This window comes from Triticum urartu, chromosome 2A (genome assembly GCF_056163025.1).
Source record: "Triticum urartu cultivar PI428250 chromosome 2A, HENAU_Tu73, whole genome shotgun sequence".
NCBI lineage: Eukaryota > Viridiplantae > Streptophyta > Magnoliopsida > Poales > Poaceae > Triticum > Triticum urartu.
Window position 1 is genome coordinate 38056621 of NC_141874.1, and position 20004 is coordinate 38076624.

Consider the following 20004-nt stretch of genomic DNA (forward strand, 5'->3'; position numbering starts at 1 on the left):
ACCCCTCATCATTCCAAATCATCTAACTTCCCGGACGGTCACCCATCCTCTTACTACTCCAGCCTGAGCACGCTTAACTTCCGGGTTCTATTCTCCCTCGATTCCAAGTCTGCACTTGTTGTTTTCCTGACAATAATAAGATGCCAATCCTATTAACCCTCGGGAGTTTAGCTTGAGCATGAAGTCAGGCATTTCGCTGTTTGAGTTTAAAACTATTGTTCTAAACCACAATAATTATTTAGTAACACTAATATTTCTTGAATAAGGAGTTTGACCACATTTTGACCAAAGTTTGACCAAAGTTTGACCAGATTTGACCAAAATTCCAAAAAACTGAAATAATTATTTAGTAACACTAATATTCTTGAATAATTATTTAGTAACACTAATACGTCTTGAATAAGTAGTTTGACCATAGTTTGACCAGATTTGACCAAAATTAGAAAAACTGAAATTTGAGCATAACTTTTTTCCTTTTAGAATCTGAGGATTCTAAAAATTTGCAAACAGGCCGTAGGCTGTCTCCATCGTTTGCAGATTTTCGTGCCGAACATTTTGATATATTATACGTTTTTTCTGACATCGTATGCAAAAGTTATAGCCGTTTTACATTTTCCCTACACTTTTTGCAAAACATGTCTAAATTTAAGTTTTAAAATTTTCCTAACTAGTAGATGTAGTAACATAACTACATCTCGAAGGATTTTAATTTTTGAAGTTTTTATCATTTTCTTTTGCTTTTTACAAAACCGAAAAGGCAATCCAGGGGGGGTTAGAGTTTCAAAATGGGACCTTTAGTAGTAGCGAGGGATTTTACCCCTCGCTACTACTATGGCATGTCCCGGAGGGGCATGGTTGAGACCTTTTAGTAGTAGCGAGGGGTAAAAACTTAGTAGTAGCGCGGGTTTATAACCCTCGCTACTACTATGGCATGGCCCAGGGGCACGGTAGAGACCGCTTAGTAGTAGCGAGGGGTAAAAACCAGCGCTACTACTATCAACTTAGTAGTAGCGAGGATTAAAAACCCGCGCTACTACTATGGCATGTCCCGGGGGGCACGGTAGAGACCGCTTAGTAGTAGCGAGGGTTAAAAACCAGCGCTACTGCTATCAACTTAGTAGTAGCGAGGTTTAAAAACCCGCGCTACTGCTACTTAGCAGCAGCGCCTGATTTTAAAGCGCGTTGCTGGTAAGATTCTGTGTATAGGCTTTTCCCTAGTAGTGAATGAGCAGGCTCACATGATTATCTATTAATTTCATTGCAAAATAATAATGATGATGATGATGATGATGATCCTCACAACAACAAAAAAAACAACAACAATAATAATCCTCACAATAATAGAAATAACAACAAGAAGTTAATGCACATAAAAGTTAATAATCCTCAAATTATTTATATGCTGGATCATTATATACCCTGATTGTGTGGTTATGATTGAATCTTCAATAATCCAGCCTAAATGATTTTTGTTAGCCACACATAAAAGTCTTGTATCAGTTATACACCAGAGCAATTGCTTTATTCTACAAAGAACTGTTGCTGATAACTATTCTATGAAATTAATAATAGTAGCTATGATGGCCTATGTTAAGAAAAGAATAATGTTATTGTGATTAATTGCCACATGTGATGTCATCATATTGACTGTTGCTTAGTGCTTTTTTCAATACCTTCTTAAGGCAAACATTTTACTAGGATAACTATATTTTTCATTTTACTCGTTTGAAAAGCCACATTATTTCAAACCGACAAGTTTTTGACTAATTAACTAGAGGTATTTTTTTACTATATATACCGTAAGGGAAAAGCCCCATACACCTTCTCCCTTTATTAAGAAAAATATATTACAAGATTACAAACGAAAGGCTATACGCAAATAAAGATGATCCAACTAAGGAGGAAGAAAAGAAATCCACCTCAGAGCTCTATCCTTATGACTAGGCTTAATCCAATACCAAAGCAGGTACATATCTGTTAGTGAAACAATTATAGGCCTAGGCATGATTTTTTAATTTACAGTAGTGTAGCATGTATCCCTATGAAAATATGTAAAATCATCTATGATAAACACATCACCACCCGCGGGTGGCTTATATATGTAGAACATCCTTTGATGGGCCTCTTCGGTGATCTTCCTGTGATGGTCCTCTTCACTGATGGTTTTTCTATCGTCTTGTGCTGACTTGAGCTAACTGACCAATATGCACAAGCAGTTAGGAAAACTGTGGGGAACTAGGTTTTTGACTCGTATGTTAGTTATGCCATGACTGTACTAGTGATATAGAATGTAACGTGTCTTCTATATTTCATCTCCTTCCAGGTACATATGGTTCTGGTCCTGAAGCAAATTTGAGCTTCTTCCTTCAAGAAATAAAAGAATCCTACCAATTACATCTCCGTTGAAGTTTAGCGCAAATTGACTACCTATCAGATGTACAAAAGGGTTTCTACGTCGCTAATTTGGTCAAAATCCTTGTTACACTATTGCTGCTCAGGAAGTGTCCTAAATCTTCTCCAGGGCTTGGATAATGTCATCCCTAAGATCCTCAAACTTCTCAATCCCGAAGCTGAACCGCACCAAGTTGTCCTTGATCCCATTATTGGCCTTTTCGTCATCACTCTGACCCCTGATGAAAACAAAAATTCATGCAATATAAGTCAAAAAAAATTCCACCATACATGTTGCATGCATCTTCTTGTAAGTTTGTATTAAGTTGCAAATGTAAATTGATCCAAAAAAGTGACGTACCAGAAGGACATGACTGCCGGCTGCTGCACGAGGCTCTCGCACCCGCCGAGGGACGTCGCGATGAAGGGTATCTCCAGGGCATCGACAAACCTCATGACGCCATGCAGGTCCGAGGCTACCTCGAAGCTGATGACTCCACCGAAACCAGTCATCTGGCTATTGGCAATGTCGTGCCACGGGCTGCTTAGGAGCCCAGGGTAGTACACTCGCTCGATCTTGGGATGGTTCTCGAGCAGGCGCGCCATGCGCAATGAAGTTTGGTTTTGTGTCTCCACGCGTAGTGCCATTGTCTTGAGGCCACGTATGATCATGTAGGCTGCGTCCTGTAGTAATTAGGTTGCAGTGTAAGTGGTTAGTTTCAATTAACTCAAATGTTAACATCTAGTTTTCCTTGAATAATAATGAGTGTTAATTAACATGTAGTACTACATGATAGATACTACATACCGGACTAATGGCGCCACCAAGGTCGTGATGCCACGCGCGTATTCTGGAGATGAGCGCCTCAGAGCCACTGATGCATCCTGCGATGACCTGAAATGAAATGGCACGATGAGATCTTGGAAATAAAGTAGCAAAATGGTGGTGCAATTATCTGAGAGCAAAGATGTTTACTCACGTCATGATGTCCTGCGATGTACTTTGTGGCGGAGTGCACGACGATGTCAGCCCCGAGGGTGAGTGGCTTCTGGTTGATGGGCGAGGCGAGTGTGCTGTCAATGCACACCAGAGCCCCTCTCCGGTGGCACAGATCGGCGACGAGCTTAATGTCGATGCACTTGAGATGGGGGTTCGTCGGACAGTCGGTATAGAAGAGTGTCACCTGCATCAAAGCCAATCATCTCGATCAGAAACAGCCGACATAACTTGTTGATAAATTGAGCAAATTACAAGTTGCTAAATTAACGTACGTCGCTCTGGTCAAGAACGGCCTTGAGTGTCTCCATGTCGTTCAGCTCGACGAATGTCACCTTGATGCCCATCTTGGAGAGCTTGTCGCGGATGAAGGTGCGTGCCTCGCTGTAGCACTCGGTCGTGGTCACCACGTGGCCGGCGCCGGGCGGTACGAGGGCGAGCAGTGTGGCGACGATGGCGTTCATGCCTGAGGACGTGACAAGCGTCGACTCGGCCCTCTCCAGCGCGCTGATCTTGTCCTCCAGGACCTTCACAGTGGGGTTGCCATAGCGGCCGTACTCGAAGCTGTGGCGCCGGCCTTCCCTGAACGCGATGAGGTCGTCCGAGCTCTTGAACCAGTGTGTCGTGCCGCTCACGATAGGTGTCGCGATCGAGTCTGTGTCCATGGCGCCGTTCTTCCCCATCTTCTCCCCGGCGTGAACCGCCAGCGTCTCGTCTGAGACAGTAGCATCTCGCTTCGGAGCCGTGGCGGCAGCGACGACACCGGCGTCATCCTGCTGCAACACTGGGAGGGTGGCATCAAGGAGCGCTTCCGGGCTCAAAGCGGTGACGCGCTTTGAAGAACGACGAGCACGGAGCAGGCGGCGCTGCTCGGTGGGCGAAGCCTTGTTGACGAGAGGAGAAGACGACCGCGCCATTAGTAATTTGTGGGGTCGAGGGAGAGGAGTGAAAACAGGTGGAATCGAAGAGATTAGCCAGAGCTAGCAGCTGCTCGTTTGTGTTCTTGCTATCTGTGTATACGATGGTGGTAATTTATACTGCCGATCGATCAGTCTGGCTCTGTGCGCGTCCATCCATATCTACGTGTCTGCCAACATATAATATCGTCCCACTAGCACATGCCACATGTGGCATCCATGCCCACTCTCGCAAGCGTGTAATTAAGCCGCGTGGTAATTAAGCTGTACCAGTGGATGCATGATTAATCTACTAAATAAGGCATGCGATTACTTAACTGCAGCGTGCCAGTGGGATTAAGAAATACTGACCTGGGCCACGACGAATCTAAGCGAAGTCATACGTCAAACCTGCGTGTTTACATCGACAAAGCCGTGCTGTGATCGATGCTACGCGCTGGAGAAGACCTCATTAAACAAATTTGGGTTTGGCGGATACCTCGCTAGATTTGAGGGAACAAACAAAACCAGTCTGGTAGCATCAAACGGAAACCTAGGCATGCAACCACTGGTGTTGAAACGGTTTTGAAGGCGGTTCAATATCTGTCCGTGTTTTGCCATAGAATGGGTCGGATGAAATGAAAAACTAGGCATTCAGACTCAACTGGTATTCGTGCAAGGTAACCGTGCACACAATATTATTTTCTTGTAGAGCAAATTAAAAGGCGCTCCTGTCGATTTCCACGAGAGAAACCACGAACAGTTTTGACAAAGTCTTATAAGAAAAGAATGAAAAATCAACAGGAAATAATGGATCTTTCCTATGTCCATTAATGACCTTGGAACTCTACACAATTTCTCGAAAAGCAAGCCAGAAGTTTGAGCTATCATTGCTCGTTCCAAAAAACTTTGACGACTGTGCCCAGCCATGGCTCTTCACGAACGGGTAAGTAACCACTATCTCGATTAGCTTCACTTCTTCAAGGCTTGTTCGACCTTGGATATTATTCAACAACACCCATGAATCAATCAATATGATCGCCATCTTTGGCCTCTCACCCCCACCCCCCTCCCACAAGCTCAATCGGCACTGTGTCGTCACCCACCTCCACCGTGTTGTAGCATCACATTGGTACTTATCATGGCCTAAAGCAATATACCATGAGATATTTATGTAAGTTTACCTTTACTAGCAAAAGAGCCCGTGCGTTGCAATGGGAGAGAAAACATAACACATGCTCTTAACTCAACAACCATCACTCAAGACCACAATAGGTCCATCTCCTTTATTTTTGCGAGGCATCATATTTGTGTTGCCGCTTATCCTTCTTCTCACCCTCGCCGGCGATGGCCTCGGTGTTCACACAAAACAACAAAAAACGTGTGTTCAATATGGTTAATCCTAAGACGTCTCTCTCTCCTCTCTCTCTCTCACTCTCGTGATGAGAAATTTGTTGTTTTTCTCTGCGACATTTTTCAGAGGTATGCATGTGTAGTTATCGATGTTTTCCTTTCCCTATATGCTTATAGTGGGGTGTTTATTTGCAATCTGGATCACCGCCGGTATGAAAAAAACGGATCTTGCACTATAAATTATAAGTTTGCTTCCATAACAATATTTTAAAAATATTTAACAGGTAAAATTAACATCATATTTAGATTCCACACATTTTTCTAATAAAATTTCATATATATAATATGTTAAAATCAAAGTTACGGTTTAAAAGATACAGATAATTTAGAAAATCATTTGGTTTGACTCAAATATATTCCAAAATAATATTTTAAAATACTTAACAGGTAAAAATAATACCATATTCATATTCTACATATTTTTCTAATCAAATTGCATATATAACATGTTCAAATCAGAATTACGGTTTAAAAGATATGGATGATTTTAAAAAGCATTTGTTTGACTTAAATATGATCCGTGGATGAATTACTTAAAACGTCAGGGGGGTTTTCGAAAAATGTAAAACGATTCGGGTGTGACTTAAATCCAGACGGCGGGTTGATTTCAAGAAAAGATAGGGACTTTTGTGTAAAATATGAAAATAACGATTCGTTTTAACTTAAAACGGGACTAGGGGTTGAATTCTCTGAAATAGAGGGACTTTTTTGAAAAATGCTATGACGGACGAAAGAAACCCAATTTGCTTTATTATTAGGTAAAGATGGCACATGGTCATGTAAAGAATGCCAAGGTTTTCACTGTAATCTGCCAAGTGGCATGACATGCAAATACTCCAAACTATTTCTACTGTTAATAAACAGGCACATCCACCCATTCTAAGGAGTTTTTTTGGTAGATAAAAACATTTACTTATGATGTTTTCATATTCATCCTTAAGGCATGTGATCGCTTAACGACAACATGATAGTGCGATTAAGAAATACTGACCTAGGCAAAGACGAATCTAAGCGAAGTCGTTCGCCAAACGTGTGTGTTTACATCTACAATGTCATACTGTGATCGATGCTACGCGCTGGAGAAGACCTCATTAAACAAATTTGGGTTTATAGGGCTTATCTCAAAAGAAATTATTTTTACGTTTTATAAAGCTCAATTTTATTGCTTCCCATCACATGTTCACATTTTGAGATGCATTAAATCCCTCAATGCAAATATTAAGAGAAACCTCACCAATACGTGTAAAATTCCTTGCTCATTTATTGCCCACGCATGCATGCATTGCAATTAATGCACTGGTAAACTCAGTTTTTTGATAAAACAAGCACACTCATTGAGTACTTTTGCAAACTACAAAAATTATTGCACCACTCACCGTCTGCCTTGATTTGTGAGATTTTGAATTGAGCCATATAAACTAGAAGAGAGGGAGTACCTCGCTAGAATTAATGGATCTACAAGGAGAAAACAATGAAAAGAAAAGAAAAATTCTTGAGAATCAATGTTCAACTGCAAAGAATAGTAATCCATGTTCATCAACTGCAGAAGAAATGTACACTGCACCGATGAATGAGTGCCTAGCTATGTAATGCATCTATATTCAAGTTTGTTTGAAAAGATAGAGCTAGAAATCAGCAAATTTGTGAGCTGAATACTAGTGTTTGATTTTGAAGGTTCCAAGTCAGTAAGCAAGGTGCATGCGAAGTGGCATGGTACCACGAGCAGAACTCTTTTTCTCTCAAAAATTATTTGAATCATTTACTAGACGCAGTTCCTATTGGTCGAGTAAAACCTGAGGTATCATCTCCAAGCAACTGTGTTAATAGTCTAGAGGATATGATCATGCACTTCCGCACAACACACGAATGAGGACCACATACGGAGCGAGTGCTTCATCCCTCGTGATCGAGACAACGCCGAGAGTTGTAGCATAGTCTATAGGGATGTAAATGGTCAATAAACGGCGCCCACAAGTCCCATTTACTTAGTTTTAGTTAGCTTTGACAGTTCATTTTTCCTAGAAAAACAAACTTTATTGAACCGTTAGATCGATAAATGGGCTTAAATGGGATTAAACTGGACTGAGTTTACATCCCCAAGGCTCGTCATAGTGGGATAGTGGGAGTAACTTAACTAGTAACATAACACACCCCAATATAAGTTCACCTATGTGGCATGTAGTTAATAAAAAGAGAGGTATTTGGTGTAACATAATATATTACCATTAGATAGCAGTTTCCAAGGTAAGATGAGTCTACAAGCTAATAAATACAACCCCTTATGACACTACTTCTATGTTACTTCCCACAATGAAGATTGTAGTAACATAGACTAGTGCTATATGCATGACAATAGTGTATGTTACTCCACACTATGACTAGCCTAAGACTGGTCATAGTGAGAGTAACATAAATAGTAACATAGATGCCACATAAGACTACCCACAATGGGAGTAACATAGATGGTAACATCACATTTATCTAGGCAAAATAGATGATGTGACATGTAATTAATGAAGAAAGAGATGCATGTGGTATAGCTAGTTACTGTAACATCACACATATCAAGAAAAGATGAGTCTACAACATAATAAATGAAGTGATGTATGACACTAAACATATGTTACTACCCACTATGGAGGTAGTAACATATGCATGTTACTACTCTAAGTTACTTCCCATTGTGACCAGTCTAAGCAAAATTAGTGAGATGACAAGTAGTTAATGAGGAGAGAGGCAAATAGAGTAACATAATATGTTAGCATCAAATAGCGCTTCCCGATGCAAAATGAGTCTACAAAGTAATAAATGAACATACCTATGTTACTCTCCACTACTCTCTTCTTTTCGGTTTATAGGGCTTATCTCAAAATTTTAGTTTTTCCATTTTATAAGGCTCAATTTCGTTGTTTCCCATCACAAGTTCAGATTCCAAGGTGCATTAAATGATTGAATACAAGTATTAAGAGAAAATTGCCCAATGCATGTACTTTATGCATGCATGCATTGTAATTAATGCATTGGTAAACATAATTTTTTTAAGAAAAACAAAAACATTAATTTGATGCTTTTGCAAACTACAAAAAATATTCCACCACTCACTATCTACCTTGATTGATGAGATTTTTGAATTGAGCCATATAAACGGAAAAGAAGGGAGTATGACCAGCATAATAGTCCGGTGAACCACGTGCGCCCAGTCCATCATCTCCTTTTTGCCACTGGTCATCGGTTGGCGGGACTAGCTCAGCCGCCGCCTCTATAAAGAATGTTCCTACATCTATTTATTTTTCATGGCAACACAAGGGTGTTATGCTAGTGACAAATCAACACGTGGTTGGTCACTTTGTTGCACGACTAACTATTTAATCCGGACCCCTGTATTTCGGGTCTAATACTACTTGTAAGCAAAGTATTTTGGCTTGTTGTATGAAGTCTTCCGAAGGACTTGGGAGTCATCCAGCCCAGCAGCGGGCTATATCGATCTCATTTGCCAACTTGCACGCTGCACGGCACCAGCTTGAGCAGCCTGGATCCAACCTTGGAATTAGAGCGTGAGTATGCATGGCTTCCTCGGCACTTGGTTGCTGTCCAGTCCTGCACGGCAATCACTTATACGCTTGCAGAGCAGCAGCTTCGGTTCTTGACCAGCATTCGTGCATAGGATGCAATGCTGCACGTTCAAGCCTATACTGTCCGATTAGGGCTTCGCATGAGGGTTCTATCCCGCTCCCCCGCCGCTGCCGGCCGCGAGCGTCCCGCTCCGCCTCCCCCCCCCCCCCCCCCCGGGCGACGGGCGGGCCTCTGGTTCCTCTCCTCCGCCCCCACCTCCCCGGCCCTCTTTCCCTGCCGCTGCCAGCGTGGTCCGCCGGGCCATGTTCGCGCGGCGCCGGCGGCGGTGGGCCGTTCTTTCCCGCGCGCGCAAGGGTAGGCGCGGGGGTCTCCCGATGGCGGCGGTGCAGCTCGGCGGCAGTGGTGTGGCTTGGTAGCGGGACTCCCGCGGGCTTCGGGGTCCTCGGTGCGATGGCGCGGCCGATGGTCGCGGGGCGGCGTGGTGGTGCTAGTGGTCGGCCGCGCCCGCGCGGCCCAGATCTAGGCCCTTTCGGGCTCCTTCTGGGTTGGGGCGGGCCGGCGGCTTGGTGCGCAGTGACGCTCCTCCCTGGTGTTGGTGGTGAGGAGGTGGTGGTCTGTGGGCCGTGGCGGCTTCGTTGGCCGGTGAGCTACAGCGCGACGACAGGGGCTGTCCGGACCCTTTGGGTCCGGCCGGGCCATGGTGCCTGGCAGGCCCCTTGTCTGTGCATCTGGTCGGCTCCGCGGCGGCGGCGGTGGATGTTCCCTCACGTCGGCTGTGTTGTGGATGCCCCCATGCCCACTATCTCTTTTGCCATCCTCCGGGTCTCGTGTCGGTGGCCTCAGGGAGAAGGTGGAGTTGGTTCGGTGACCGTGGTGGCACATGTTGGCGGGTGGCGTGTTGGGCAGTGCACTTTGGATCGTTTGGGGTGATGGTGGGGGTTTTGGTCGGGACAAATCTCTGGCGGCTTGTCCAGCCCTAACGCGGCGACGCCTGCGGGTGTCATCGAACCTTCCTGAAGGGCGTCGGGTACTCCCTTCCCCACTCCCCCCTCACGTATCGGGGCAAACACTAGGACTACTCTGGGCAGCAGCGGCGTTGTCGTCGCCTCCTTCTTGAAGGTGTTGCTTGGTACGCGGCGCTTCGGAGTGCTGGGTGCGCGGAGGTACTTCTTTGGTGGGTGCAACGGTTGCCGGCCATCTTCGTTTCATAGATATGCCATTGTTGGCATTTTTTTCTCTCTTTTCTTTGGGCTTGTTTGTGATGTGCCCCCAATGAGCTGGTTGTATCGTATGTTGCTTTATCTATAAAGCGGGGGCAAACCCTTTATTGGATTAGGGCTTCGCATGCTGCACTGGCAGGTCTACTGTTCAGTCGGCCGAGGACTCGATTTCAATATCTTGTGGAGGTGTGGCATCCATGGAAAAATGAAGAAGGTGACCGATATATAGGATGCTCGATGGTGAAAGAAAGCAAGACCCTGCTGGTGATGCAACTTTGCCCAGAGACGAAAAGTTTCCATCACACACACATCTTCTCCATTGCCATCGACCCGTCCAGCACACATAATCACCCTCCAATCGCCATAATTGTCACCTCCGCAACATACACTTTGCTTAACATGTGGATGCGCCTTAGTGCGTGCATACACCTGTCAATCATTTGAAAAGCAAAATCAACATACTAATTAAATTCTACTATTGTATAAGCAACTTGATTTATTCAAAAGCAGACATCAATCATATTGTTCTAGTAGGCATAAATGTGCATCAGGCATGTTTGCACACTATTTCCGACTTAAGACATTGAATTGGTAAATCTGGCTGCGCAAAATTTGAAAATGACTTTAAAGTGGCATGACTTCACCTTACGGTGGTTAGGCCTCCAGGTTCATGCATGCACCATATTTACGTCTGTTTCCGGCTGTCACCTGGTGTTACAAGTTTGATGGATGGCTCTTGGACTCTATTGAAGAACGTCTTAGCGATTAAATTAGGTAGTGTGTAGCATTAATTGCATAATTGAACATTGCCAATTTGCTACACTTGTTTCGTTTGACTATGTAGCGACCAATTGTTACAGCCCGGCGGTTAACCCTGGTGGTCACATTCCCTACACCCCAAGGTGTCAACTAGCATAAAAGACATCAAGTGTAAGTAAAATAATCCAAATGGGTAATACTATACTTGCTTAGCACAAATTATTAGGTGTCCCCGACAGATATGCACTAATTATTGGGCTAGAGACTCAATACAAGTGTGTACAGATGAAGACGTATACACAACCCATAGCTACAAAGTTAACAAAATGATATTCAATGTTTGGGAGTTCAGGAGCTCGATTTGACATTTCCCATATGATGCAATGCACCTCTCCTGCATCGTACGCATTAGCAGGTAGCGCTACCGTACTGGACTACTAGGCAGTTCATTGGATTGGGTTAATATTTGATTTGCCGTCACATCCTACGATGAATATTTTATCTTCGCAAACATCTAATAGGTAAGGATGGATTCTTCCTCGCAACTCCAAGGTAGAACATTTCAACCTAGGGAAAATGTATGTTTTTTCACGTGTTTTGAGAATTTTCCCATGCCGGCTGCTGCGTTTGAGAATTTGCTCCAGGTCATCAATTTCACGTGTTCCATATTAGTAACACGGACCACACCATGGCTAGACATAGAGGATAACCATTTATAACACAATACATATCAGTACATGACATCAGAGGAATACACATACATGTGGGAAGACTGCCAAGCCGCTAGCGTGACACACATAGACCCATGTTAAATTGTGTGTGTAAACCGTCACGGCAATCTATCCATACAAGTGGGATATCTGATCAACAGAGCACACAGTTACCATGGTTGTGGAGTTGAAGAACTCACAACAATAGGGAAGCCAACCACTCACATGCACCAATACCCAACCACAGGCACTAAAACCACACATCACATGGACCACTCTACCTGGCTCTCTGTATCGTAGATGCGCCACCACGCAAGCACCAAAGAGTATTGCACCAATGACTCTACACCTTCGGTAAATAACTCGACAATTATATACAAACGGAGCATACATAAAGTCATTACAAAAAAGTTCATATACACATGATATCGCAAGATCCACTACTCACGTCACTTTAGTGTTGGAGTTGCTCTAGATCATGGTCCTATCGTGTCATTGTTGGTGTTGCTCTAGATCATGTATCCACATTGAGGCATGTGAAAAAGCATCCTTCAACTTCGTGAACATCTCGTAGCTAAAGTCGTCGATATTGACACCATGCACATTGCATAAAAAATATTGGAATGGTAGATGTCATGCTCTCTTCGTTCGTGGGGCAACTGAACACCATGAAATATACGATGCCCAAGCTCAATATTGTAGTTTGTCCAAGAAAGATCCATTTTGAACTGAGCCACGCTGGACTCATGTGATTGGTCATTAGAGCCAGCCCCATGGATAGAAAGGCCGAGGGACGTAACAGACATATGAAGAAGTGAATAACAAGGAACACCGTCGTGTCTCACATGAGAGATGCCAACATGTAATCCTAGGATAGACATTGGAAAACAGTAGCATTTGACATGTCCGGAGTATCTCCGGCAGTAGCTCGCATTTTAGAGCCCCAAAAGCCAAATGGGCACCACCCCGATTTTCTGAGGCCCCAAAAGTGCCTCCAACTCCAGCAATATCCCCCCGATTTCTTAGTTGTTATTTTCCATTTTGTACTTGGTGTCAAGGGACCGAGCTGTAATTGGCTCATTATTTATTTTCCTTCTCCTTTTATCTTCTATCAGCGCACTGCTGTGCGCCACATGGATCCTTGCCCCGCCGCACAACCCACTAGCTTGTGGTTTGCCATCGCAGAGGTGCGCAACGAGGCTGAACTGCCTTCCTGCAGGCGGGTTCGGCGCCGATTTCAGACAACACGAGGCGGGGCAAGGGGGGTCTCTGCTCGGTGAGGCTAGAGGGTGGACGCTGGCGGTGTGGAGGTGAACAAGGAGAGGCCCAAGTTTCCCTAGGATGATGGACGTGTGTGGGGTAGGGGGAGGGGGGAGTGGTCTCGAGGACGTGATGACGATACGCTGCCGGTTTAGCTATGATTTTGGTTGCAGGAATAAGGTTGCAGCTGAAGACAACAGTCATATTGATTTGTGGGCATTGCCGCATAAAGTCCAAGGTCAGAAAAGCCTTGAAAAAAGAGTGAAGCTAATCAAGATTGTTATTACAGAAAGTGAAATTACTTGGCTGGGCCCCATCCGAAATTTTTTTATATTTTTTTGAGTTGGCCATAAGAAGAATCTTGGGATGAGAAATGATGCCTCAAACTTTTAGCTTGCATTTGGAGACTGATTGCCGCTGAGATCTTCGTGTTTTCAAGCCAATGGTGGTAGCGAAGTAGCATTGTTTTCTGTTGATTTTGCTGACTTTGTCCAAACTGCAGGCAGTTTCCAACGGCAGGGGTCCTCCCACTAGTTTCAGCTAAGCCTGCATGCTAGTTTTTCCTTTGATGCCACCCATTCTACGGTGTAGATGCTATCAGAGTAAAGAGTGTGTTTTTTTCTTTGTCATGAGCTGTTAGATGGTCATATGGGCACCAAATTTTGCAGACACGTATGACATTTGGTCATAATGAATGCCACAAAATTTCAGATTTTTATTTTATTTTTAACAGATTTTTCAATTGTACTATTTACAGGGTACCATAGAGCTCAAGCTAGATTGCAACTTTCCGCGGACTAATTTTTTGTTTCTGCTGGCAAGACTAGTGAGCTCAAACAGCCCCAACTTTGTATGCTGAGCTCCTGTCGAGCGCGTATGTAGTGTAGAACACGCAGCTGTTGGCCTCGACTTTTTGTCTTTGCTCAGAGTCATCCTGGCCCATAGTTCATTTTCTTAATCCTACTACCATGTTTCAGCTAATAAATCATCATAATGCCGAACACAATTGTTGTGACCACTATTCAGACCACCTACATGCTCAGGTAAGACTTCAAACCCAAAGTGTTCAGCCCTTCCAGGTTGCTTGAACAAGAAACAATAGAAATAAAAAGCTGCATCCTCGGACTCGCTATATTCTATCCAGTTATACTTTTCATACAATGACTTAGAAAATGCTCTTGAATCCGTTCGGCGAAATTCTAATACTGGTTTGGTTCGACCCTTTAATATGTATGCCCTCTTAACTTGGTCTTGAATTTGTGGCGCATATTCAGCAATTTGTTTTCTCAGTGCGGGATCAGATTGAATTTGGTCCGGATTAATTAAACTCACTATTGTTAGCAACATGAATAGGAGGGTCTTGTTCTGATTCCGGCTGCATAGCACTTGCATTCTCAATACTTGCTCTAGGAACCAAAAACCTCCTCATATCTGAAATTAATAACATAAGATTAAAGTTGGATGATTTGGAATGATTGAATGAACTAACTAACAATGGTCAGGTTAGATGTGTCGACAACAAAGGTGACAATCCTTCAATCAACCTGCTCGGGGTGATAGAATCTTTAATTACACATGTCGCTGCAAATTACATGCCAAAATTAGAATCCCCAAATTACTCATGCGTGTGCCTGCAGCTGCACAAGACTAAGCCCTAAACTCACCTCAATTCCTCTCCTAATTAGACATTGGAAGACAAGCCACAAACTGCTAGGAGGAGGCGCCGTGGATTGCCCGGCGATCTGCCACTGCTGTCGAACGAACTGAACCGTCGCGGTCGATCGCGGCCGGAGGAGCAGGAGGCGAGAAGGCGTCAAGGGTTTCGCTAGCCCCTGGTGATTTTTCTAAGCCTTTACGTGCAGACGTGCGGGCGTAGAGCCACGAGCATTGGGCTAGGCTAGGTACAACGTACTCCGTAAATGTATTAATTAAATGGGCCTAGGCCTCTACGTTCGGACTACGGTGCAAGGCTTGGCCACCTAGGAACTTTTTGCCCGGGCAAATAACGCCAAACTCTGCTAATTAGGACGTGGTTTATTAGTCACTATCAAGTGCTGCTGGGCTAGGAGCCCGGGCAGCTGCCCCGGGTCGCCGGGTACCAGCTCCGCCACTGCCGGCGCCTGGGTGGCCGGTGTGCAGTATTTGTGACGGTGTCACGGGGAGAAGCGCTTATAGTCAGACCCGGGGATGTAGCCATGATGGTGAAACTTGTTAACAAATCTTGATGTCGTGTTCGTAAGATTGCTTGGTCCTCGGATGATCGACCAAGCATCTCGGATTAATTCTACAAGTTTGTGTGGATTTGACGTATCACGTTTTAGGTACTTGGATGCAGTGGACATATTTTAAGATGTGACTGATTACTGTCTGTGGACGCGTCCATAGGCGTTTGAGTGCCCGGATTTGATGTCGTGTAGACGCTGCTCTTAGCTATCTAGGGATCTATCTGCCTCTAGCTTTGATTTCATCCTCAAAAGAATATGTTTCCCGTGCTTTGAAAACTTCACCATGCCACGACATTTGATAATTTTCTCCGGACCATCAATGTCACGCGTTTGATGATAGTGGTACCTTATTCATCTATTGTCTTGTTATTCTGGTTTGGGTTTGGAATATTCTCTACCATGGAGCTGCGAGGAAAGGCCCGTCGTTTCCTATAGCTTGTTAAGTAAAATAAAATATTGATAATAGGAGCAGATGGCATCAAATATTAACCCAATCCAATGAACTACCTAGTAATGAACTACCTAGTACGGTAGTACCTACTAGTGCGTACGATACAAAAAGAGGTGCATCACATATGAAATGTCAAAGCAGGTAGCGAACTCTCAAGGTTTGATTATCATTTGAGCTACGGTCCATGTGTACGTTTTCATTGTACACACTAGGCTTTAGTTATTAGATCTGTGAGGGCCACCCAATAATTCTTACTAACCAACTATTGTATTAGCCATTTGGATTATTTTACCTACAGTTGATGTCTTTTACGTTTGTTGACACTTTATGGTGCAGGGAATGTAACCACCTAGCCGCCAGCCGGCCAGAACAATTGGTCGCTGCATAGTCAAGCCAACAGTACAAGTTTAGCAAATTGAGAATATTAGATTTGTGCAGTCCGTACACGTTAACTAATTTAATCACTAACACGTTCTTTGATAGGGTCCAAGAGTCACACATCAAACTCGGCAACACGCCAGAAACAAGCATGTATGCGCATGCATGAACCTTGAGGCTTAACCACCCAAGGTGGAGTCATGCCACACGCTTTAAATTTTTCTTTGCAAAAATCTGTGCAGTCAGATTTACCGATTCAACATTTGAAGATGGAAATAGAGTTCAAACACGCATTATGCATATGTCTATCAGAATAATATGACTGGTGTCTGCTACTTGGTTAATCGAGTTGCTTTTTCGTTAGAATTTAATTAGCTAGTTCATCCGGTCCGTGTATGTTGACTATTTTTCAAATTATCGACAATTAACATGCATACACCAATGCACATCTAGACGTCTAGACCTAAGCATAGATTCAATAGGTGACAATTATAGTGACCAGACGGCGGTTCCCGGGCGCTTGCCCATACATTGGCGGAGATTGGGAAGGTGTGCGGGATGGGGTGTCTTCTTCATCTCGTGGCGTAGTGGCTTCACCTGTGGGGATGGCATCTAAATGATCATGCAACAGGCACATTTTTGGCTACTTTGACAGCAACATTGCCTCAGTGGCGGACCAGATGATCCCCAAAAATGCTACTTTCACAGTGCCCGGATCCGGACTGCTTACATATGACAGCCCCTCCACACTCACAAGTCTCGTTCACTTTGGTCTGGAGTTTAACTTGGAACTACTTCCTCCACATGTCAAAGTTAGGCTCGATGTTGAGGAAGCACTCACAGAGATTAATAAAGCACACGATGTGCAAGCTAGAGTTGGGAGTGAGGTGGTGCATTTGCAGGCATAACAATTGGAGAATACTATAGTAAAAGAGATGGATTGGGTAACTAAGACCGCAGAGGAAGAAAGGGGTGAAGCCAACTCATTCATAATTCCTACGACTTGGGCACGTTCTCTGCGAAGACACAACTGTCCGCCATTCACCAGTGAATAGGGAATAGCGACGGTAGGTTGCAAGAGGAAGCCGGTGTCGACAAGATGCATCAACATAGTGCCAGTGATGGTGTATGGCATCTATTTGCCCTTGGTCAATGTAGAAGATAACGACACCTTCCCCTTGGCCTTGGCAGTGGTGGTCCTTTTCCCGTTCCGACGATCTTGTCGTCCCTCATCGGATGCTAGGGCTTGGGAGCCATGGTGCAGCGGTGCAGCAGAGTAGTGGAGCTATAATAGCAATGGAGTAGGTGCGCGAGCAAGAAGAAGAGCAAAAGGGGCAGGCACATAAAGGCTTTCCTCTGTTCGTCCCCTCTTCGTAGGCGAATGGAAGGAGGAACGGCAGCATCAAAGCCCCTCCAAGTGGCAGGCAATCCCTTCACAGCCCCACTAATGCCTCTTAAAGTGCACGAGGATCGAGGGGTTGTCGTTAATTCTCGAGGAGATCAAGGCACACACCGCAGTGAGATGGGATGTGTCCTAGGTGGGGCCTCCACATGTCATTTTGACTGGTTGTGAGGGGGTTCACATGGGCCGGCTTGACTAGGTGAAGAAACCAGCCTGATTTGATTAAGAGAAAACTGGGTCCAGCAATTTAACTAGTATTACGCGAGAATACGACACATGGAAGTTGCCCAAAAATCAATGTTCATGTTAGCTATCTTCATCGAAAAGTCAAGACTGGAGTGGTTCATCCGACTTATTAGGGGGCAGTCCGGCTATAGGAGATCGACGATGAACAGTTGTTGTTAAGGGAGCTTCAGCAAGCGAGAAGGTAGTGTTGTAGATAGGTGCCGATCAGGAGTCTGCCAGCTTGAAGTCCGGTCCAAGGGCTACTTATGGTGTTATAGCCTAGGGTACCTCACCTTATAATTTCTGGTCCAAGTAGGCTGGTCCGAGGCCTCCTAGATCGATTTCCGCGCCAGGACATCATGCCGGTCCAAGAGTCCTGTAGAAGGAAGTCTGTGAAAGCCTTGTTATCCAAGACAAGGAAGCCAGAGCGATGCATGACTCCCCTCCACCGACGCAACCGACTAGGTCGTGTAACCCTACGGTCCATAGTATAAGCTAGGGCCGAGCTAGTTGATAGACACAATTACAATCTCTGAGTTCTGCCACAACAATCACAATATACATGAGCATGAGTACGTTTTTCCTCGCAATGAGGGCCCGAACCTGGATAAACATGTCTCATGTTCCCCCTCCGACCTACTCCCTCCGTTCCTTAATATATGGTGTATAGTTTTTGGCACGGAAATTAAAGAACGCATGTGGAGGGAAAATTTCCCAAGTTTTGGACGAGATTACACCTGACTAATTGACATGAGAAAATAGAGGAGCTTGCCTAATATAAGGAAATGCAGTCAAATCCCTAAAAACATTATCCAGACGAGTGGTGCAACGCAATACACCTTATATTTCGGACTTTTTCTCGAAAATCTATACACCTTATATCAAGGAACAGAGGGAGTATTGACCATGGCGGGATACCCTACAGAGGGATCTACCGAAATTAGCCCACACACAAAAAAAACCTACCCCTCGCGACCACGCCCCCCCCCCCCCCCCCCGCGGGTGACCGGCCGCGCGACCTCCCTCCTCCCTCCAGGCCCTCCCTCCCTCCTTCTTTCCCGCCGCCTGCGTTGGCGCCCGCGGCTGGCTTGGCCCCGGGGCTGCTGGTGGCGGCGGCCTCGGTGCCCTTCCCCTCCTGGTCGCTCTTTGGCGCGGGCGAAGCTGCACCGGGGGGTGCACTTAGGCGGCGGTGGTCTGGCGTGGCGGCGTGATCTGCCCTTCGGGCCCCATCTGGGCCTGGGCGGGCCGGCGATGGGGATGGTCTCTGGCGTGGCTTCTGGGAGGCGGGGGAGACGCGACGAGCGGCGCCAACGCTGGACTGCTGCATCATGGCCGGCGGGGCTTAACGGGCCCGCTTCGGGCCTGGCTGGGCCAGGGGTGGCCCGGCATGCCCCGCTGCCGCGTCCGGACGGCGACCGCAACGGTGCCATAGGCACGGGCCTCCCGCACGACGGCGGTGGACGTGGTTCCCTCCCGCTCGGCTTCGGGGTTGCCGCTCCCGTCATGGTGCGCTTCTCTTCAGTCCTCTTGGCCTCGTGGTGGTGTTCGTAGTGAGGCGGTGTGGGTGGCGGCGCAACTGCATTGGCGCATGGTGGTGGGCAGCGGTTTGGCGGGTCGGCTCCGTCCGGTTGGGCGGTTGGGTTTGGAGTGCGGGAGAAATCCTTGCCGGGTTTGGCCCCTATGCGGTGACACCTGCGGGTGCCACCATTCCTTCCTGGAGCGTGTCGGAGGTATCCATCCACCACCCCCTTCCGCGTGCCAGGGGAAACCCTAGGACTCGTTCGGGCAGCAACGTCGTCAGCGTCGCATCCCTTCTTGGAGGTGCTGCTTGGTAAGCGGCGATTCGGAGCCTCGGTCTGTGGTGGTTTGTATCCGGTGGGCGCCGTGGTGGCGGGTCATCCGCGCTTTGCTGAGCTGTCGTGGTTGGCATTTGTTTCTTCTTCCTTTTCTTTTGGCTGGTTGTGTTGCTCGCCATAGCAATCTTTGTACTCGGTGTTGGTTGTTTTGGAATACAAAGCGGGGGGGGGGGGGGGGGGGGGGGGCAACCCTTTTTCGTTAATTAGCCCACACTGTGGGAAACAATGTTTTTTTTACCTGTATAAAA

The 20004-nt window shown here is 45.7% G+C and overlaps 1 protein-coding gene across 1 annotated transcript; it reads right to left on the minus strand.

Moving 5' to 3' along the window:
* Nucleotides 1-2284: 2284 nt before the first annotated feature.
* Nucleotides 2285-4380, minus strand: LOC125530993 (cystathionine gamma-synthase 1, chloroplastic-like). The gene is made up of 5 exons (XM_087539489.1): nt 3664-4380; nt 3372-3575; nt 3200-3286; nt 2753-3075; nt 2285-2630 (listed from the first exon to the last, which is right to left on the minus strand). Exons 1-5 carry the CDS (start codon nt 4303-4305, stop codon nt 2507-2509), a joined length of 1380 nt encoding a protein of 459 aa, XP_087395615.1. The 5' UTR covers nt 4306-4380; the 3' UTR covers nt 2285-2506.
* Nucleotides 4381-20004: the final 15624 nt, after the last annotated feature.

Excerpts from the sequence above, each read along its gene's own strand:
- LOC125530993 (XM_087539489.1), bottom strand. The coding sequence starts at position 4,305 with ATGGCGCGGTCGTCTTCTCCTCTCGTCAACAAGGCTTCGCCCACCGAG. Across the intron at positions 3,076-3,199 it reads TTGGTGGCGCCATTAGTCCG|GACGCAGCCTACATGATCAT; the intron begins GTATGTAGTATC and ends TAATTACTACAG. Across the intron at positions 2,631-2,752 it reads CCGGCAGTCATGTCCTTCTG|GGGTCAGAGTGATGACGAAA; the intron begins GTACGTCACTTT and ends TGTTTTCATCAG.